Consider the following 23,074-nt stretch of genomic DNA (forward strand, 5'->3'; position numbering starts at 1 on the left):
GACAACAACAACAACAATCCTTCAAATAATACGAATCAATCAAAAAACAGAATAATTTAACCTTTTAGTCGCTTGGTTTCAGTACGATATGTAAAAAATACAGCTGGCAATGCATCAATTATAACCAACTTAATGTTACTACCATCCGCCTCTGCTCCCGCCAACAATTGGCTCGCTAATTTGGCAAGTACATCACAAACACCATTAGCTGTATTTGTTCGCTCAACTAAGATATCTTGCATAATACGTCCACAATCTGTATTGGGGATGTTTCGACTACGCAGCATTTCCATTATGCGCGTACCTGAGAAGTCGCTCTTAGTATCCACATAGAGGACTGCGCCACATGTCCGCTCTACAAAATTGACTGCAATAGTTTGACAAAGCTGTGTTTTTCCAATTCCTGCCTTGCCGGTTATTTCCCATACACTACCGGTTTTTAACGGTATTTTAGCAGTGAGATCATCGATGCTATAAATATTAAAAACCATTTAAGAGTGTTTAAAATTTATTACCTAAACCATTGCCAGCTTACCTTTTTATACCAGTTTTGTATATATTTGAGTTCGATATATGCTGTTGACGCGGAAAATAATCTTCAGCTAATTTTTGTTTCATTTCCAGAATTGCGACATCCGAAAAGCCTGTGATTTCCATTAGCTCCAAGTTATTACTGATAAGCAATTCGTGTTTTGTTGTAAAGCCCTTTTGTTGTAGTTTCTTTACAAGGTACGTGGATAAGCCCATTCCATCGAATTGTCCTAAATTCGTCATTCCTATGTTTGGAAGACTTCGAATCAAATACAATTGTACATATCAAATCGGTTGGCGGTGAACAGCTGATATATTTAGAGATGAAGCCTTGCTGGTTGTAAAATCGATAACACGATACTACGACTACAAATATTTCACATTAGGAACGTTCCATTGAGTCATCGGCCGCTGGCTCACGATCAAATCTCATTGGAACGGTCTGGATGTCCCTTCAAAAAACGCGAGTACCCTTCAAAAAACGCGAGTACTCTATAAATAATGTAAGGAATACTCCTTTGGGAGTATAGGACTGCTCCAAATCTAATTTGCATTCATACAAAAAATGTGCTCCAATTAACATTGTGATGTCCTAGGAGAGGAGTAGGTGATCCCACTCTCGCTTTGTTTGTGAGTATTCCATAGAGTACATACGTTAGAGTACTTTCCAAAGTACTTTCACTGTAGTACTCCATTGAGAACCGACAGGCATATGATCCGCCAAAGTACTAAAAAGGAATTGTGTCGGAAAGAATTATCGAAGTGAATTTAATATAAAATGAAAGTAAATGAAGAGGGGCAATACAACTTTTATATTTTATACTACGAATATTCTTATGTTATTTAGCATTTGCGTGAATAAAGAAATTAATATAATACGCATACGCATACGTGAATAAAGAAACTAATATAATATGTATACATAAAACCAGTGCGTTGTTGCATTTTATCAGAGTAGCCAAAGTAAAATTTTATTATTAGTTATTTGCATGCAATGTTTTGCTTTTGGCAACTCTGTTCGATCGTCATCGTGTCGTGATCACTGTCGTTAAAAACGAGCTATGATCGGCTGATGGTGGTCCGCAAACGCTTTGCAAAGGAGTATTGTTAGAGTACTCAAACATGAAGAAAATGGAACACGTAATCCAAAAATTTTTGCAGGGTATTCCATAAATAGTAGCCGGGTTTTTTAACACGCGTATATCCGTTTACGCATAAACTTTATATGGACTGCTAAGCAAAAACTTTAAATACACCTCTGATATTGCTGCGCATAAATTTTGTCCTACTAAATTTCAATACGCATTATACCAATCCTCTTTGATTATACTCAGATGTAACTGAAATATGTGTCTTTTATTTCACCCTCTACTCTAATTCTATGTATTCTATGTGTGTCCACAATTCATCGCAACTGATTCAGCTATATGTTATACCTTATGGCCATCAGAGCGTTGTGTCTCCGCTTTTCGGTACACCCTGTTCCCGTAGCTAGTTGTTTAACCACACCCGCTAGATGGGTCTCCTAAGCTTTATCTAAGCGAGGATAGGCGTTTTTTTTCACGCGTAAACGAGACGTATACGAGTGTAAAAAAAAACACGGGTAGTGTAAGGAATACTCCTTTAGGAGCATAGGAGTGCTCCAAAACTAATCTGTATTCATACAAAAAATGTGCTCCAATTAACATTGCAATGTCCTAGGAGAGGAGTAGATGATCCCACTCTCGCTTTGTTTGTGAGTATTCCATAGAGTACATACATGAGAGTACTTTCCAAAGTACTTTCATTGTAGTACTCCATGGAGCTACTACAGAGGATCATATGCCAAAGTACTAACAAAGAGGATAAATATATATAGATATACCTATCCTGTTGTTGTTGTAGCGATACGGTTGCTCCCCGAAGGTTTAGGGAGTGATCGATGTGATGGTCCTTTGCCGTTTACAGATCCGGTACGCTCCGGTAACACAGCATCATTAAGGTGCTGGCCCGACCATCTCGGGAACGATTTATATGGCCACATAAACCTTCAGGCCAATCCGGTATTTTAGTCGCCTCTTACGACAGGCATACCTACCGCGGGTATATTCTAACCCCCTGACCCGCTGGGTTGGATATACCTATCCTCTTTGGACCTAGTGGTTGGATTTTATAAAAGGTGCCACGATTTTCAAACTTTTGTTGATTTGTAGGGGTAGAGGGGGTCCTAAAAATCACCAAAATGGAATCCGCAGCTCTAGGAAACTCTTAGTTTATGAAATATAAGTTTTTTAATTTCCAAATTTAGTAAAATTTCAACTTAAGTCCTGCACTTAAAACTCGGTTCGCACATGTCGATAGCGGTATCAAAAGACGCGTATCTGCGTCAAGACTCAGAATCCGAAAGCAGAAACTATATATTTTATCTCGTTTAAAAGTTATTCGCGGAAAACCCGTCGATACTATTGTCGCTTTTTTCGTTGTTGCAATTAACAAACGAAAACATATGAAGGTGGTGAATAGTGTTGCCAGCTCCGCAACAATATCTTTTTATCATGGTAGAACATTATAAGGTGGTGGCACGTCCACATAAATGCAAACGAACATAAATTATCAATGTATTTTGGGCTTAAGTGTAGAATACATACATTTGTAAAAAAAAAATTTATATGAGTATCGGTAGTGGTGTTTATGGTGAGTTCAACCCTATAATTTTTTTGGTGCAAATAATAACTATAGGGGTAATTCCACGTCAAAAGATACGCAGAAGGGTGTACTACGCAGAAGGACATCACCGTGGCGGTAGCCACGGTTATACCACACACCCGGACTTGGCATGGCGTAGCCCAGGGTAATTTTTTATAAGCACAGCCGAAGGCCGCCTATGCAGAAGGGTGTTCTACGCAAAATTAAAATTTAAAAAATTTCCACCAAAAAAGAGCTTTTTCAATTTTTTGGTAAATAAAGACTAGAAAAGTTAAAGATATATATACATCAGATGAAAGGTGTTTTTATAAGTTATTTTACGATTTTTTAAAATTTGAAATCCATCCACTAGTTTCGGAGATATTTTGATTTGAAAAATTCATAATTTCGCCTTTTGACATGGAATTACCCCAAAGCTTTCATTTGCACCAAAAAATAAATATACCGTTGGAATCAGCACAAAGTCCGATTTTTTTGTTTTGTTTGACAAATGTATGTATTCTGCACTCAAGCCCAAAATACATTGATAGTGTATGTTTGTTTGCATTTATGTCGACGTGCCAGCCACCACCTTATGATGTTCTATCATGATAAAAAGATATTTTTGCGGAGCTGGCAACACTATTCACCACCTTCATATGTTTTCATTTGTTTAATTGCAAGAACGAAAAAAACGACAATAGTACCTACGGGGTTTCCGCGAATAACTTTTAAACGAGATAAAAACTATAGTTTCTGCTTTCGGATTCTGAATCTTGACGCAAATACGCGTCTTTTGACACCGCTATCGACATGTGCAACCCAAATTTTAAGTGCAGGACTTAAGTTGAAATTTTACTAAATTTGGAAATTAATAAGCTTATATTTCATAAACTAAGAGTTTCCTAGAGTTGCGGATGATAATTTTGTGATTTTTAGGACCCTGCCGCCCCTCGAAAAAAAAGTTGGAAAATCGTGGCACCTTATTCAAAATATTCCCCGGACCTAGTCTAACGTGCATGAACCTTTAGGCAAGGTGCACACGAGGCTACGCGTCATAGACGCTGCAGGCGAAATTTGTACGCTTTGATGCCGAACACATGTATTTGAATGGAGAGCTGCATACGAGGCGTCAGCTGCATGAAAGCGACAAAGGAATGAAATTTTCGTGTAGCTAAGCGTACAGCAATGTTGGTCGCTGAGCGTACGTACGCTTAAAAATAAGGAAGAACAAGATGTTTGTTTACATTTTTTTGTATGCAAATTTGTGTAATTAGTTAAAAAATGTTACTTTAGTTAATAATAGTGCGTAAAAGGTATATTACGAAAGCGAAAAAGAGTATTAAACGCCACAACAGCTTGGTTAGACATTGTTGAAGCGTTTAAAAGGCTAAAAAGTGTTTGAAACTAGATATCACCCTTTTCTCTAGTCCGAGGTGGTTTAAAATTGCCTCTCATAATTTACAAAGGCACGGGTATATCTGAAATTTAATTTTTTATTTTTTTCAATTATTTGTTTGCTTTTTGTAGCGACGCTCGAAAGTAGCTTCGTGTGCAGATCTTGAGGCGTAGAGAAATTGTGTATAGTTTATTAATTCAGTCTATGATCAAGAATCTTACAGACTAGATACAATAACATATTAAAAACAAGTAAGAACGGGACTGTCTTCGGCTGTGTCGAAGACTTCATACCTTTCATGAATGGGGCTGAACAATAATCATATCCCGTTCGTATTCTCCGAATAATCGGATGTATAAGATAAGAAATATATAGTGAACAGATCTAGATACCTTAACGATTCTTAAGATAAATATAAAATAAAAAACAGGTAGGTAGGTTGAACTGGCCGGTCCATGAGGATCTCACATAGACTGATTGAGTCCGTAGTGTTACCAGAAGTTTGTTTTAACGACCAAACTGAAAAACCCTATCAAAAACCAGTACCTATGTTATAAAATAACTCCGTTCTCTTGGCAAATACTAGAAGCTTCCTAGGACTTAAGCCACTTGCTGCTTCTAGATCTGACAGCTGTATCACTCCTAATAGCTGGAGTCTTAGCCTGGCAAGTGCAGGGCACGAGCACAGAACGTGCTCGATCGTTTCCTCCTCCAACCCGCACTTCCTACACCTGCTATCATTGACCAAGCCTAATTTAAAGGCATGTGACGCCAGAAGGCAGTGTCCAGTCAGAATACCCGTCATGAGTCTACAGTCCTCTCTTTTTAATGATAGAAGCAACTGTGTTAGTCTAAGGTTGTAAGACCTACACATAATCTTCGACACTTTACAGCCCCGCGCTTGAACCCACGCCTTTTCTGCTTGGTCGATAATGTGCACCTCTCGCCTTCGCTTAATCTCGCCCAATCTAATTGGGACGTCTACGGAGCAAGCTGCAAGGGATGCGCCCTTTTTAGCTAATTCGTCCGCTTTTTCATTCCCATCTATTCCCATATGTCCTGGGACCCAATATAGATGTATGCTTCTCCCTGTCCCGATTCTCTCCAGAGACTGCTTACACTCTAACACGCATTTAGATGCTGTGCTATGCGAGATTATTGCCTTAATTGCTGCTTGACTGTCAATATAAAAGTTAACACGGTTGCAGCTTAAGCTATTCTCTTCCAGGGTTTCTACTGCTTTGGTTACGGCTAATATTTCCGCTTGGAAAACGCTACAGTAATCCGGCAGCCTGTAGGATCTGCTTAATTCCGGATCAGCGCAGTATACCGCAGACCCTACTCCTTCCACTATTTTGGAACCATTGGTGTACACATGTATCGCCTCGTCCGCCATTTGCGCACCCTTGCGCCAACCGTCCACCTCTATTGTGGCCTTAAGATATCGCTCAAAGTGCAGGTAGGGAATCATGTAGTCTGTTCGTCTTGTGACTGAGGACGCTATACTACTATGGCCATATGGTCGGCGCTCAAGCTGCCCCGAAGCATCGAGCCTGGTTGCGGTCGTTAACGCTTTGTTCTTTGCTACCAGGTCTACAGGTGGAATGTGCAGAATGGCATACAGTGCAGCCGTCGGGGTTGTTTTCAGGGGTCCCGTAATGCAAAGCATCGATAGTCTGCATACCCCCTCTAATTTTTTGAGGTATGTTGTTTTTTGTGTGGCTTTCCACCAAACAAGAACTCCATAGTATAGAATAGGGCTTACAATCGCTGTAAAAAGCCAATGAGAAAGAGAGGGCGATAGGCCCCACGTACACCCCAGCATTCTTTTACATGCATAGAGTGCCGTTGAGGCCTTCTTGACCCTCTCCTCCACGTTGAGCTTCCATGACAGCTTACTGTCTAGGATGATTCCTAGATATTTTGTGCAAGGTTTCTCCTGTAAGGTCACCGCTCCTAACTTAGGCCTGGTCCAATTTGGGACCTTGTACCTCTTTGTAAACAAGACCATATCCGTCTTCTCCGCATTGACTTTCAGCCCGACATTAGATGCCCAGGTATGAATATCCCGAAGCGCCCGATCCATCAAAGAACTAATCGTTGGAAGGCATTTTCCACTTATGACAATTGCAACGTCATCTGCGTAAGCCGTAAGTTTTACGGGTCCCTCATCGAATTGCCTGAGCAGTTGGTTGATGACCAGTGTCCACAGCAGAGGTGATAGCACCCCTCCCTGCGGCGTGCCCCTGTCCACTGATTTCGTGGCCTCGTACAATCCCCATTGTGATGTAATCTTTCTGCAATTTAACATGCAGCCGATCCATCTGATTAAGGCAGGATGTACTTTAATGTAATTAAGACCATCCATAATCGCCCATTTTGCAACATTATTGAAAGCCCCGGCAATGTCCAAGAAGACTCCCAGAGCATACTCCTTATATTCCAGGGATTTCTCTATGCTTATTACCACCCTATGCAATGCGGTGACTACCGACTTGCCTTTGGTGTACGCATGCTGTGTTGTGGAGAGCAGCTTTTCATCCACGTTGGACTTTATGTACACATCTATCAGCCTTCTCAAAGGTTTTGAGCAGAAATTATGTTAAGCTAATGGGTCTATAGTCTTTGGGATACACGTGACCGATCTTCCCCGCCTTTGGTAGAAAAGCTACACGAGCAGTTCTCCAAGAGTGCGGTACATGATTCAGTCTTATGCACCCATCGAATGTTATTTTAAGCCATTCCACGACGCCCTACTTGAGACTTGTAGCATGGCCGGGAATATACCATCTGGGCAAGGCGATTTAAACTTAGAAAACGTCTTCACTGCCCACTCGATCTTGGTATCGGTCACCAAGCCCGGCACCACTAGCTCCGTGATCGAAGTGTGAGTGATGTCTGCTGGTTCTTCTAAACCGTCTCATCGAGAAGCACCTCAAGGGATTCCTCACTATCACGTGACCATTCCCCGTTCTCTTTCTTTATTAGTCCCTGGACTATGTTTCCCTTTGCTAGGACTTTTTTCAACCGTGCTGTTTCACTGGAGCACTCTATGTCCGTACAGAAACTTTTCCATGAGTTTCTCTTCGCCCTGGTAATTTCACGCTTGTAGATCCTCAGTAGATCCCTGTACTCGTCTCGACACGCTTCGCTTTCCGCGGTCTTTGCGAGTTTAAACATTTCTTTTACCTGTCTTCTTAGAAGACTCAGCTCATTGCTCCACCATGGCGGCTTTGCTTTTCCTCTGAATCTTCTTAGAGGGCAAGCTTTGTTATACGCAGTCATAAGCGTCCTTGTTAGGAATTCATTCGACTCCTCCAGTTCCTCTACATTAGCAACCTCTTTGGGTTGTCCCAGTTTCGTTTCTACATGTTTCTGGAATTTAGTCCAATTCGTTGCCCTAGGGTTTCTAAAGGTTCCTCCCTTCTCTACCCTCTTTAGTGGGATGCTGAAGCTTATATACGCATGGTCGGAGAAGGATGGTCTATCGAGAACCATCCAATCATACCTTGATATATAACGCTCGGAGCTCAATGTAATATCCAGAACATTGCTGGATGTTGGACCAATGTATGTAGGAACATTTCCCCTGTTGGCTGTCTGCAAATTGGTTTGCAGGATGTAACAAAATAGAGATTCGCCTCTCTCGTTCGTATCTGCTCCTCCCCACGCATTGTGGTGCGCATTTGCATCAGCGCCTATGACCAACCGCCCTTTGCGCCCTTCCTCCTGTACTAGCCTTTTGCACTCCATCGGTGGAACCTCCGCAGCATGGGCCATGTAGCAAGACGCCAGGATAAATGCCTGCTTATTCTTTTGCTCAACGGCCACCGCTACGAGATCCTCGGTGGTGTAATTAGGCAGCATATATGAATGAAGCTGTTTCCTTACAATTACTACAGCTCGCACCCGTCCTTCCGTTTGTGCGTAGTAAACGCCAAACCCGCGCGCGCTAAGTCCAGAAACCTTTCCTCCCGATGAGAGCCACGGCTCCTGGATCAGCGCCACGTCAAACGAACCCTCCTCAAGGGTTAGGAGGAGTTCGCTCGACGCCACTTTACTGTGTTGGAGGTTTATCTGTAGGACTCGCAGCACCATTGGGCTGTTTGTCCCCCTCCAGCACCTTCGTCTTGACGTCGTCGTCCTCCTCTTGCCCTTTTGGTTTAGAGTATTCGAGGCCCCCTTCAGCCCCTCGTGAATGTTGTGCCGTGTGTTCCTCTGTGCGAGTCACAGCACCATTTAGCGGTTTGTTCTCTTCTAGCACGTTCGTGGTGACGTCGTGGACCTCCACCTGTCTTTTTTCCCTTAGGCTTCTGAGGTCCTTTTCGACTTCGCCCACTTCCAGCGTGTTAGGATTTTTATCCTCGGGACTTCTTTTCCTGAGTCGCATGTAAATTTTGCCAGTGCCAAAGGACATTTTGCCAAGCTGCGTGTACAAAATATCCTCCGCCTGCTTGTTTATTTGGAAGATGTAGAACTGACCATCCTCGGTAGGTCGAGATACAGTAAGTACCTTCCAATCCTGTGTCGGTATGTTCGGATTCTGATTCTGCAGAAGTCGCAGTGTATCCTCCGACTTCATCACGCATGGTATCCATACCTTAACTTTTGGTACCGTGGGGATTTGCGCTTTATCCACCACCTCAAACCGCGCGTTCGTGCCTTGCCTTTGGAGGTTTGGAACGACTTCCTCCAGCCACCGCAAGCTCGCGATGTTGTCGCACGCTATCATCTTCACACCATTATACCATCCCCCCGAATCAAAGGTTGGAAGGGGCTTACTTGGTTGTTCCCGCATCATCTTAAGCATTAAGCTAATAAGCTCCCTTTCCACAGATCTCCACCTTTCAGTAGTCATTTGTCCGAACGGACTGCTACGATCAACCAGCGCCACAGTCAGTGACTGCTTTGCCACATCACTCATCTTCTCGGGAAAAGCAGGAGTCTTAGTGTTATCTCCCTTTGGAACCTCCGAGAACACCGGAGTCTTTGCGTTAACTCCCTTTAGCGCCTCCGAGAAAGCCGGAGTCTTAGCGTTATCTCCCTTTGACTTATATCCTATTTCCGTAGTTGGAACTTCCCTCTGACTGGCAGCTTTCGAGGTAGTTGCTACCTCGCTATTGGAACCCATCTGTCTTACAGCTTTGGGCCTACTTGTCTTGTCTATGCGACTGCCCTGCCTCGCGGCTCTAGGACTGGGTCCTTTCTGCCTCTTGAAAGCAGGCTTGTCGCCTTCTGCCGAACGTTGCCTCTTCATTCTGCCATTCGACGCTTCTTCCTCCTCGTACCGGTTGCAGAACCGAGGGTTTCTCGCAGCAAAGCTTTTGAACTGCCTTCGACCTACTTCTACCGCTTCATGGGCCCATTCCAAGCGCTCGATCTCCACTTCTGTTGGGTCGACCACTGCTCCCAAGCGTTGTACAATTCTTAGTGCTGCACGGTACTGCGAGAGAGCTCTTTTACTTCCTCTGCTCCGTACCCTTCTCCACTCTTCTACTCCGTTTTCATTTGTGTGCTTCTCCAACACGGAGTTCATTGAATCAGCACTACTCTCGCTCCCCGAGTCCGACGCATCGCTTAATTCGTATTTGTCGTCCTTGGATTGCGACTCAGTCCTCCTCTTTACATCCTCCTTATTACATTCAGGTAATGAGTTGTTCATCTTGGTCGTACGACCACCTGCCCGACAAGGCGGGCTCAGCGGTCCAGTATTATATACGGGGAAAGAACCGTCCGCCACAGCAGCGCCCCTTACTGCAGTAAGGCCATAAATACTTCCCGAGATGGCCCGGTAGGTACTTTGTGTGAGGATGCAAAGTTTCAGGTTTTTTGTGGTCTGCGTGTAAAAACTATGACTACGAATCACGTATTTCAACAATATATGATGTAAACGTAACTATTTGATGAAATTTGATGAATTTTGAAGCTTGTAGCCGTAAAAAGGGGGCAAAAATTAGAGTTTATATGGGGTTTATAATATATATACCACCGATCTCTATGATTTTTTCAGACAACAATATATGCTATATATGTAAGCAATCTGTGAAATTTGAAGCTTATAGCTGTTAAAATGGGGTAGAAATTGCGAATAGTTTCTTATCTGAACAATCGGTTGTATGAGATATATACTATATATACAACCGATCTCTATGAGTTTTGCAGACAACAATATATGCTATATATGTACGTAAGCAATCGGTGAAATTTGAAGCTTATAGCTGTTAAAATGGGGTAGAAATTGCGAAAAGTTTCTTATCTGAACAATCGGTTGTATGAGATATATACTATATATACAACCGATCTCTATGATTTTTTCAGACAACAATATATGCTATATACGTAAGTATTCGGTGAAATTTGAAGCTTCTAGCTGTTAAAATGGGGCTAAAATTTGCGAAAATATATATATATATATACATACTATATATACCACCATATATATACTATATATACCACCGATCTTTATGATTTTTTCATACAACAATATATGCTATATACGTAAGCATTCGTTGCAATTTGAAGCCTCTAGCTCTTAAAATAGGGCAGTAATTACGAAAAGTTCCTTATCTGAACAATCGGTTGTGGGGGATATATACTATATATACGACCGATCTCATCAATTTTTTCAGGCAACAATACGTGCAATATACGAAAGTATATGGTGAAGTTTGAAGCTTCAATCTGTTAAATTGGGTAAGATATTACAAAAATCCTCTTTTTCTGAAAAATCGGTTGTATGGAGGATATATGCTATAGTGGTCCGCTCCGGTCGGTTCCGACAAATGTCTAATCGGACACCCAAATACACCCGCTCACCAAATTTTATCAAGATATCTCAAAAATTGAGGGACTAATTTGCATACAAACAGACAGACGGACAGACGGACATGGCTAAATCAACTCAGCTCTTCAACCTGATTATTTCGGTATACTTAATGGTGGTTCTATATATCTTCCTTTAAGGACTTACAATTTTCGGTTTCGTGACGAAATTAATATACCATTTCATTTTCATGAAAGGTATAAAAATAGGTAGGTAATCTATGTGAGGATGCAAAGCTTCACGTTTTTTGTGGTCTGCATGTAAAAACTATGACTACGAATCACGTTTTTTAAAAATATATGACGTAAACGTAACTATTTGATGAAATTTGATGAATTTTGAAGCTTCTAGCCGTAAAAAAGGGGCAAAAATGACAGTTTATATGAAGTATATAATATATATACCACCGATCTCTACGATTTTTTCAGACAACAATATATGCTATATACGTAAGCATTTTGTGAAATTTGAAGCTTCTAGCTGTTAAACCGTGGCAGAAATTGCGCAAAGTTTCTTATCTGAACAATCGGTTGTATGAGATATATACTATGTATACCACCGATCTCAATGATTTTTTCAGACATCAATATATGCTATACACGTAAGCATTTGGTGAAATTTGAAGCTTCTATCTGTTAAAATGGGGCCGAAATCGCAAAAAAAAAATATATATACTATATATACCATTATATATATATTATATATATCACCGATCTCTATGATTTTTTGACACAACAATACATACTATATACGCAAGCAATCGGTGAAATTTGAAGCTTATAGCTGTTAAAATGGGGTAGAAATTGCGAAAAGTTTCTTATCTGAACAATCGGTTGTATGAGATATATACTATGTATACAACCGATCTCTATGATTTTTTCAGACAACAATATATGCTATATACGTAAGCAATCGGTGAAATTTGAAGCTTATAGCTGTTAAAAAGGGGGAGAAATTGCGAAAAGTTTCTTATCTGAACAATCGGTTGTATGAGATATATACTATATATACAACCGATCTCTATGATTTTTTCAGACAACAATATATGCTATATACCTAAGCAATCGGTGAAATTTGAAGCTTACAGCTGTTAAAATGGGGTAGAAATTGTGAAAAGCTTCTTATCTGAACAATCGGTTGTATGAGATATATACTATATATACAACCGATCTCTATGATTTTTTCAGACAACAATATATGCTATATACGTAAGCAATCGGTGAAATTTGAAGCTTATAGCTGTTAAAATGGGGTAGAAATTGCGAAAAGTTTCTTATCTGAACAATCGGTTGTATGAGATATATACTATATATACAACCGATCTCTATGATTTTTTCAGACAACAATATATGCTATATACGTAAGTATTCGGTGAAATTTGAAGCTTCTAGCTGTTAAAATGGGGCTAAAATTTGCGAATATACTATATATACCACCATATATATACTATATATACCACCGATCTTTATGATTTTTTCAGACAACAATATATGCTATATACGTAAGCATTCGTTGAAATTTGAAGCCTCTAGCTCTTAAAATAGGGCAGTAATTACGAAAAGTTCCTTATCTGAACAATCGGTTGTGGGGGATATGTACTATATATACGACCGATCTCATCAATTTTTTCAGGCAACAATATGTGGAATATACGAAAGTATATGATGAAGTTGGAAGCTTCAATCTGTTAAGTTGGGTAAGATATTACAAAAATCCTCTTTTTCTGAAAAATCGGTTGTATGGAGGATATATGCTATAGTGGTCCGATCCGGTCGGTTCCGACAAATGTCTAATCGGACACCCAAATACACCCGCTCACCAAATTTTATCAAGATATCTCAAAAATTGAGGGACAGACGGACATGGCTAAATCAACTCAGCTCTTCAACCTGATTATTTCGGTATACTTAATGGTGGGTCTATCTATCTTCCTTTAAGGACTTACAATTTTCGGTTTCGTGACGAAATTAATATACCATTTCATTTTCATGAAAGGTATAATAAAACAAATATAGGTATTAAACATATACATTAGGTACAACATTATGTAAAGAGTAAGACAAAGGAAGCCTTGAGTGTATCTCTGGACGCAGAAAAATCAATATTTAGTCTAGTAGAGATTTTATTTAATTCAGTAAGGGCGCGGAAAATTGGGCTAAAATAAAAGTAATTTGCTCTACAAGAACTCAAGTAAAAAGGCAGGAATGCGCGCAAATTTTTTTGCGGCACATTAAACGATATTTCCTCAAGAAGAGTCGCACAGTCCAAAGAGCCCACAATTAAGTCATACACAAACAGTTGACAACGAGAAGAATAAGAAGGCAGCGGGTTATCAAAATGTATGGAGTTCAAAGCAAAACGGACAATCCTTCTTTGAACTCTTTCTATTCTAGCCGAATGATTGTAGCTATATGAAATATCTTCTACGCGTCTAAAGGGCGAATTAATTGTGACTTATAACCATAAAGCCATAACCAGATAAAACAGCTGATCACACCTACCTGATGGAAATCAATGTAATCGAGTTAGCGTTATGGTATGGCACCATTAAGCGACTACATTGATTTCGATAAGGTAGGTTCGATCAGCTGTTTTATCTGGTTATGGCTTTATGGTTATAGGTCACCATTAAGCTGGATACATTGGTGCTTTATCGGTAACCGTATCGGTAACCTTTTAACAGCTGATTCGACCAACCTTATGAGAATCAATGCAATCGATTATTGGTGCCGCTAAAGTCGTAACCGTATCGTAGCCAACCAATTGGGTTTTGGTTTACCGTCGTAACGATAAACAGCTGATTACGTTAGGGATACGGATACAGCGATACGACATACGGCACCAATGACTCCAGCTTTAATTCGCCCTTAAGACGCGTAGCCTCGTGTGCACCTTGCCTTAAGGTACGCGCACATTATGCTGCGCGACACGTAGCGGCAGCGGCGCCTCACAGAGCGACATATTTTGGCAATTCACATTAAGCGGCAATCGAGCGACACATTGCGGCAAAAGTTTGTGTTTATTTTTGTTTGCAAAATGGACGACACAGTTTTTGAAGGTGTAATTATTTCATTTTTGTGCGAAGAAGAGGAAAGGAAAAGAAAAAGGTCGTGGCTATGGGTCCAAGACATCTCATCCTCAAGATATTATTATTATTATTATTTATTTATTATTACGGCGTTTTAAGCCTAAAACTTGGATTAATACAAGTTTTTAAATACATTTTAATAATAATAGGATTCTAGCGTTTGGGGTGTCGGAATGCATGAGATTCCGACAGCACGGGAACTGGTGGTCCCAATGGGCGAGTCTTGGAGTCATATCATTGGGAGGTTGGAAGGACGTGTTCTCAATCCTGCCCTACTCCAAGACGTATGATTACCCAGTTTTATTATTTATGCTGTCGGAATGCATTTGATTCCGGTCAACCCAAAAGGTAGCAGCTCAGCAGAATAAGCCACTCTTATCGGACGGTTTGAAAGGACGTGTTTCCAATCCTCCCTGTACCAGATTTTATGTAAACATAATTAATTATAATATACCATTGTTGTAGGAATACACGTGATTCACATGAACACTCCAACTATTTGTCTGGGACGATATTTTCAGGAATTCTTTCCTAATTTGATTGCGAGCAATATATGTATTTGACCTGATGCATAAGGTTCCTCTGTGTCTATTTGGATTGCCGTGTACGCTCAAGGATCAGTAACATGAAATACAGATACAAAATATTTTATCTTATTGGAAGGGTTTTGCAATATTCTAATAAACTTTTTTTGAAGGTGTTTAAGTTTTCACAATTTTTAACATGATTAGGTAGTTCATTAAAACATTTCAGGCCTTTGTAAAATATATTTTGCTTGTCCATTTCTGTTTTGAGAAGAGGCAATCTAAAATTATTATTTTCCCTGATTATGTAAGAATGGGTTTCATTCACATAAACAAGTTTTTCACTTAGGTAGGCTGGTATTTTACCATGCTTGATATAAACTACAAATTTCATACTATGGTAAAAAATCAACTGTCTTACGCTCAGCCAGTTTAGTGCATCAAGCATACTCTTTATGGAAGTGTCGTACCTCACTTTCAATCTAAATCTCATAGCTTTGTTTTGCATAATTTGTAACCTGTCTACTTGTGTTTCATTGGCAATAAAGAATATTGTAGGGCAATATAAGAAGTGCGGTTCTATGATGGATCTATAAACTATCAACATATATTTCTTACTAATAAGTTTACACGATCTCTTCCAAAATCCAATTTTTTTTCCCATTTTGGCTACAATATAATCAATATGATCTGCAAACCTCAGTTTATTGTCAATCAGGATCCCTAAGTACTTAAATATTTTGACATCCTCAATGCTCGTATTCATTATTTTTAGATCAAAATTAAGTGATTCTCTATTGGTCGTCCTAGATAAAACCATGAACTTAGTTTTGTTAACGTTAAGCTTTAGTGCAAAGCCATCTATACAATGAGTCCAAATCTTCTTGAAATTTGCTCCTTGCTATTGAAATGTCCGTTTCATTTACTTCAAGTAGCGCATCATCTGCAAACAACCTGACTTTACTATATTTCAGTGCTGATGATATGTCGTTTATGTAAATGTTGAACAGGATTGGTGCTAATACCGACCCTTGTGGTAAACCTATGTCCACTTGTGCCTCGGATGAAACTACTGACTCGATGGTTGTTCTTTGTTTCCGGTCTGATAAGAAGCTACTAAACCCCTGCAATTCATTTTCCCTAATACCAATTTTTTGTAGTTTATCGAGCATTATATTCCTATCAATTGTTTCGAACGCTCTTCTCAGGTCAATGAAAACTGCTACTATATGTTTTTTTAGGCTCAGCTCTTCCTTCCAGCTAGATATGACGTAATTTAACGCCGTCTCGCAAGAGTGCCTTTGTCGGAAACCGGATTGTTCCTTTATAAGGATTTTATTATTTTCTAAGTAATTAAGCAGTTGATTTTTTATTACAATTTCCAGAATTTTTTCTATGTTCGGCAGTGTATTTATCGGTCTTAGTTCTTCTGCCATTATTGAATCTTTTACTTTCCTAATTGGTACTATTTTCGAAATTTTCCACATGTCTGGCACTATTCCAGTAGTCATGGATTTGTTTATAGCGGTTGCATAGAAGAAACCCATGTACGATACCGAATCTTTAATTACGCCTTCTTCCCATACAATCTAGTAAACAAGTATTTATATAGTTGACCATGTCGTTGACATTCATGCTTCTTATTAAACTGAGATCGCAATTTCTCAGTAGAGTCGTCAAGTTATCGGCCGAATAATTCTCCCAGGATGTTGATGAAATGACTCTTCGTAACGGGTTTGAATTACTTACTTTTATAGCAAATGAAATAGTTTCGTGATCGGATATTCTGTGGTCTTCAAGATTTACACAAGACAGTATATCAGCGTTTGCATATAATAAATCTATATGAGGAAATGGAATTCCACACTCTTTTGCCCGATTGAAAAAAGATGGTGCAAAATTCTTTGCTTGTATTCTTATGAGGCAATTCCAATAGCATATTCAATAGTAATAAATGATATAATAATGAATTGTACTTAGTAAACAGCCGTAATAATAAATAAATTAAATTAAAAATTCACACCTAGCGGCAGCAGCACTGCGCGACACTTCCCAACGCGGATTTTTTGCCTAGTTGATCAAATTTGCCGCGCTGTGCCGGGTCGCGCAGTGCTGCTGACGCTAGGTGTGAATTGCCTCATAAGAATACATACAAATTATATTTTGTAGTGCAGTGCAGTGCTGCGTAATGCAGCCTAATGTGGCCTTACCTTAAGGTTGATTTTAGTTGTGTTTTTACGCACCAAATTTTCAAACTGTACGAGTGTGAACAACTCAGAAAATCGAAATCAAAACTATTGTGCAATAATATTGAAGCTCATCATTTACATTTAATATGCAACTCTGTGTAAAATGGCTGACGAGCTAGCATGATTCAATCCAAAATGGTCGGTTCGTTCACAAAATTTTCTGCTCGCCGTTTCAGTTTCCGTAATGTTCTCAACGCGTTCAGATGTTATTTTAAAGTGGTTGGTGAAGTGAAATTTTGTGAAAATAAATGAGACGGAACATACGGTATCGTGTGAGAGTGAAGAGTACAATATAAGCTCAATTCCGGTGAAGCGCAGAAATTTTTCTTGTAAAATACAAAGCATTTTAAATAAGTATTTAATTGTGGGAAATATAACGATAATTTAAAAAATTATTACGCTGCCATCTAGAGCTGAGCTCTAATATTAAAATTGTCATTGTTTTGTGGACAGATGCTCATGGGAAAACTAGAAATTTCGTGATTGAAAAAAGCTGTCTGAGGTAAGTGATAATGGCTGCCAGTTTCATCCGTCTGTTCGGGATAGAGAAAATTCGATTGGTATATGCAGTGTTGTATTTTTAGTGCGCGATGTGTTTTGAGGAATTTAAAAATTAAAAAAGTTTGTAAAAAAAAAATATAATATATTGCAAATAATTTGAAAAGGTGTGGCTACTACAAAAGCTGTGCATACTTTATAATGGATTGTGGCGTTCTTTTATTCGTTTCATTGGTACTGTTTGAAACGTTGTGCTGCAGAATTTGTATTTGACAGTCTTCGAATATAGATCGGCAAATGTAGTACCAATATGGCGGCCGCAGAAAACAAGGGAAGTCGTTTCAAAAATTTTGCGCGATGTTTCGTTTCATTTCATTTCACTGTGCAGTGTTGACTTTGTTTTACAATAAATTTGTAGTATATTGTTATTTAAATAGCGCTCCATTCATGTACTTTTATAAATAAAAATGGGAAAATTTTAGAATAGCACCACCTTCATATAAAAAATGGTGTCTTTTAGGGTGAAAGAGGCGACTTTTCTGATCACAAATATGTATAACTTAAAGTGCGCAAACTTATAGTTTAAACTTGTTAAAGGTTGCAAATTTGTTGTGGCAGTACTTAGCCCCATTCAGTAGGTGCGACCAATCACAAATTGTCATCAATGTCCTCTATGTGGAGATTCCTTGGAACTTGCAGTTCCAAAAAGGGTGGACCATAGTGAGAGGTGTGTTAGAGGAGTTGGTTCCACATTGCAATTGAAGAGATGGTTGGTGTCATGTGGGGACACATTGCAAGCAGGATATACATTTTGTATGTCGGGGTTGATCCTGGATAGGTAAGTAAGAGTTTAACCTCTTACAGCTGACGTTGTAGTGGATTTAATTTAAAATGAAATTATTCTGACTTTATTTCGTAGAACATGATCTAATTTTGTTCGAAAGTCAATTATCCAAAAGGGCTTAAAAAGTTATAAATACTTAAGGTAATAGCTGTCAACAACAGTGGTGGACTTAAACCTACTTCAAGCAGACAATTCAACCCAAAAGATGAAGGTTACCTTACAGAGGATAGCTCAAAAGGCGGGAGTGGAATTGGCGTTTCTACGTCAATTATATATGCATACAGGCAGTCAAGTATAAAACAAACGCACACTCAACGTGGTCATACTCCAGGACCGCTAAGCTCAGCTCGAGCCAGACGCCCACGTCGCAGACGCTCAGTTAACCATGATTTAGTACGAGTTTCAGCTGTAAAACCTAGTACAAGCTCCTCCGCTGTTATGAATACTCATACCTCTCGCAACAAAATGCGTACACCAACGTTATCTCGTTCAAAGGCATTTAGCGCTGATCGCTCATCACAAAGCTCTGGACAACAATACTCTGCCACAATATTGGCTCAATCTCCGGGGGCTGCATTTCTACTTTGGCCTAAACACGGTGAATCTGTACTTTCTAAATGCGGAAGCACAGTTGTAGCTCAAGTAATGCCAGATAAATATGCAAACGAAAGGGGGAACAAGTGCAGTATACGGACAATGCTGATATAAAACAAGTAAGGAAGGCTAAGTTCGGGTGTAACCGAACATAACATACTCAGTTGAGAGCTATGGAGACAAAATAAGGAAAATCAATCTGGGGTAACCCTGGAATGTGGTTGTATAACATGTGTATCAAATGAAAGGTATTAAAGAGTATTTTAAGAGAGAATAGGCCATAGTTCTATGGATGAACGCCATTTAGGGATATCGCCATAAAGGTAGACCAGGGCTGACTCTAGAATTTGTTTGTACGATATGGGTATCAAATGAAAGGTGTTACTGAGCATTTTAAGAGGGAGTGGGCCTTAGGTCTATCGGTGGACGCCTTTTCGAGATGTCCCCATTAAGGTGGACCAGGGGTGATTCTATAATGTGTTTGTACGATATGGGTATCAAATGAAAGCTGTTAATGAGTATTTTGAAAAGGAGTGATCCTTAGTTCCATAGGTGGACGCCGTTTCGAGATATCGCCATAAAGGTGGACCAGGGGTGTCTCTAGAATGTGTTTGTACGATATGGGAATCAAATGAAAGGTGTTACTGAGCATTTTAAGAGGGAGTGGGCATTAGGTCTATAGGTGGACGCCTTTTCGAGATATCGCCATTAGGGTGGGCCAGGGGTGACTCTAGAATGTTTGTACGGTATGGGTATCAAACGAAAGGTGTTACTGAGCATTTTAAGAGGGAGTGGGCATGAGGTCTATAGGTGGACGCCTTTTCGAGATATCGTCATTAGGGTGGGCCAGGGGTGACTCTAGAATGTGTTTGTACGATATGTGCATCAAACGAAAGGTGTTACTGAGCATTTTAAGAGGGAGTGGGCATTAGGTCTATAGGCGGACGCCCTTTCGAGATATCGCCATTAGGGTGGGCCAGGGGTGACTCTAGAATGTTTGTACGATATGGGTATCAAACGAAAGGTGTTACTGAGCATTTTAAGAGGGAGTGGGCATTAGGTCTATAGGTGGACGCCTTTTCGAGATATCGCCATTAGGGTGGGCCAGGGGTGACTCTAGAATGTGTTTGTACGATATGGGTATCAAATGAAAGGTGGTAAGGAGTATTTTAAAAGGGAGTAATCCTTAGTTCTATAGGTGGACGCCTTTTCGAGATATCGCCATAAAGGTGGACCAAGGGTGACTCTAGAATGTTTGTACGATATGGGTATCAAACGAAAGGTGTTACTGAGCATTTTAAGAGGGAGTGGGCATTAGGTCTATAGGTGGACGCCTTTTCGAGATATCGCCATTAGGGTGGGCCAGGGTGACTCTAGAATGTGTTTGTACGATATGGGTATCAAATGAAAGGTGGTAATGAGTATTTTAAAAGGGAGTAATCCTTAGTTCTATAGGTGGACGCCTTTTCGAGATATCGCCATAAAGCTGGACCAAGGGTGACTCTAGAATGTTTGTACGGTATGGGTATCAAACGAAAGGTGTTACTAAGCATTTTAAGAGGGAGTGGGCATTAGGTCTATAGGTGGACGCCTTTTCGAGATATCGCCATTAGGGTGGGCCAGGGTGACTCTAGAATGTGTTTGTACGATATGAGTATCAAATGAAAGGTGGTAATGAGTATTTTAAAAGGGAGTAATCCTTAGTTCTATAGGTGGACGCCTTTTCGAGATATCGCCATTAGGGTGGGCCAGGTGTGACTCTAGAATGTTTGTACGATATGGGTATCAAACGAAAGGTGTTACTGAGCATTTTAAGAGCGAGTGGGCATTAGGTCTATAGGTGGACGCCTTTTCGATATATCGCCATTAGGGTGGGACAGGGGTGACTGTTGTTGTTGTTGTTGTAGCGATAAGGTTGCTCCCCGAAGGCTTTGGGGAGTGTTATCGATGTGATGGTCCTTTGCCGGATACAAATCCGGTACGCTCCGGTACCACAGCACCATTAAGGTGCTAGCCCGACCATCTCGGGAACGATTTATGTGGCCACATTAAACCTTCAGGCCATTCCCTCCCTCCCTACCCCCAAGTTCCATGAGGAGCTTGGGGTCGCCAGAGCCTCGTTTGTTAGTGAAACAGGATTCGCCGCGGACAGGTGAGGTTGACAATTGGGTTTGGAGAAGCTATATATTGCGCTGGCAACCTAAAAGGTTGCGCTACACAGCCCTTTGAATCTGGTATTTTAGTCGCCTCTTACGACAGGCATACCTACCGCGGGTATATTCTGATCCCCTAACCCGCTGGGGTACAGGGGTGACTCTAGAATGTTTGTATGATATGGGTATCAAACGAAAGGTGTTACTGAGCATTTTAAGAGGGAGTGTACATTAGGTCTATAGGTGGACGCCTTTTCGAGATATCGCCATTAGGGTGGGCCAGGGGTGACTCTAGAATGTTTGTACGATATGGGTATCAAACGAAAGGTGTTACTGAGCATTTTAAGAGGGAGTGGACATTAGGTCTATAGGTGGACGCCTTTTCGAGATATCGCCATTAGGGTGGGCCAGGGTGACTCTAGAATGTGTTTGTACGATATGGGTATCAAATGAAAGGTGGTAATGAGTATTTTAAAAGGGAGTAATCCTTAGTTCTATAGGTGGACGCCTTTTCGAAATATCGCCATTAGGGTGGGCCAGGTGTGACTCTAGAATGTTTGTACGATATGGGTATCAAACGAAAGCTGTTACTGAGCATTTTAAGAGGGAGTGGGCATTAGGTCTATAGGTGGACGCCTTTTCGAGATATTGCCATTAGGGTGGGCCAGGTGTGACTCTAGAATGTTTGTACGATATGGGTATCAAACGAAAGGTGTTACTGAGCATTTTAAGAGGGAGTGGGCATTAGGTCTATAGGTGGACGCCTTTTCGAGATATTGCCATTAGGGTGGGCCAGGGGTGACTCTAGAATGTTTGTACGATATGGGTATCAAACGAAAGCTGTTACTGAGCATTTTAAGAGGGAGTGGACACTAGGTCTATAGGTGGACGCCTTTTCGAGATATCGCCATTAGGGTGGGCCAGGGGTTACTCTAGAATGTTTGTACGATATGGGTATCAAACGAAAGGTGTTACTGAGCATTTTAAGAGAGAGGGGGCATTAGTTCTATAGGTGGACGCCTTTTCGAGATATCGCCATTAGGGTGGGACAGGGGTGACTCTGGTATGTTTTTGTACGATATGGATATCAAATTAAAGGTATTAATGAGGGTTTTAAAAGCAAGTGGCCCTTAGATGTATATGTGAAGGCGTTCTCGTGATATCCACCAAAATGTGGACCAGGTGATCCAGAAAATCATCTGTCGGGTACTGCTAATTTATTTATATATGCAATACCACTAACAGTATTCCTGCCAAGATTCCAAGGGCTGTTGATTTCGCCTTGTAGAACTTTTTCATTTTCTTCTACTTAATATGGTAGGTGTCACACCCATTTTACAAAGATTTTTCCAAAGTTATATTTTGCGTCAACAAACCAATCCAGTTACCATGTTTCATTCCTTTTTTCGTATTTGGTATAGAATTATGGCATTTTTTTCAATTTTCGTAATTTTCGATATCGATAAAGTGGGCGTGGTTATGGTCAGATTTCGCCCATTTTTTATACCAAGAAAAAGTGAGCTCAGGTAAGTACGTGGGCTAAGTTTAGTAAAGATATATCGGATTGTGCTCAAGTTATTGTGTTAATGGCCGAGCGGAAGGACAGACGGTGGACTGTGTATAAAAACTGGGCGTGGCTTCCACCGATTTCGCCCATTTTCACAGAGAACAGTTACCGTCATAGAATCTATGCTCCTACCAAATTTG

General features: G+C 40.3%; 3 protein-coding genes across 5 annotated transcripts in view; 2 read left to right on the plus strand and 1 right to left on the minus strand.

The window, feature by feature from the left end:
• The window catches only part of Rad51D (Rad51 recombinase D), a 78,333-nt gene extending 77,508 nt beyond the window's left edge, over nucleotides 1–825 (minus strand). The window contains exons 1-2 of the mRNA XM_067776459.1: nucleotides 536–825; nucleotides 62–471 (exon numbers count right to left, since the gene is read on the minus strand). Of these exons, the coding sequence (XP_067632560.1) occupies nucleotides 62–471; nucleotides 536–774 (649 nt within the window). The 5' untranslated portion in view covers nucleotides 775–825. The remainder of the gene's footprint in view (nucleotides 1–61; nucleotides 472–535) is intronic.
• A 13,130-nt stretch (nucleotides 826–13,955) lies between these two features.
• On the plus strand, nucleotides 13,956–19,328 carry LOC137246149 (borealin-like). The gene is made up of 2 exons (XM_067777236.1): nucleotides 13,956–13,991; nucleotides 18,762–19,328. Exons 1-2 carry the CDS (start codon nucleotides 13,956–13,958, stop codon nucleotides 19,326–19,328), a joined length of 603 nt encoding a protein of 200 aa, XP_067633337.1.
• dom (domino) overlaps nucleotides 17,478–23,074 on the plus strand; it is a 169,260-nt gene continuing 163,663 nt past the window's right edge. For all 3 annotated transcript variants that reach the window (XM_067776462.1, XM_067776460.1, XM_067776461.1), the window contains exon 1: nucleotides 17,478–17,780. The gene's annotated coding sequence lies outside the window, so the exon portion shown is untranslated. The remainder of the gene's footprint in view (nucleotides 17,781–23,074) is intronic.

Source organism: Eurosta solidaginis, chromosome 3 (assembly GCF_040869045.1).
Source record: "Eurosta solidaginis isolate ZX-2024a chromosome 3, ASM4086904v1, whole genome shotgun sequence".
Classification (NCBI taxonomy): Eukaryota; Metazoa; Arthropoda; class Insecta; order Diptera; family Tephritidae; genus Eurosta; species Eurosta solidaginis.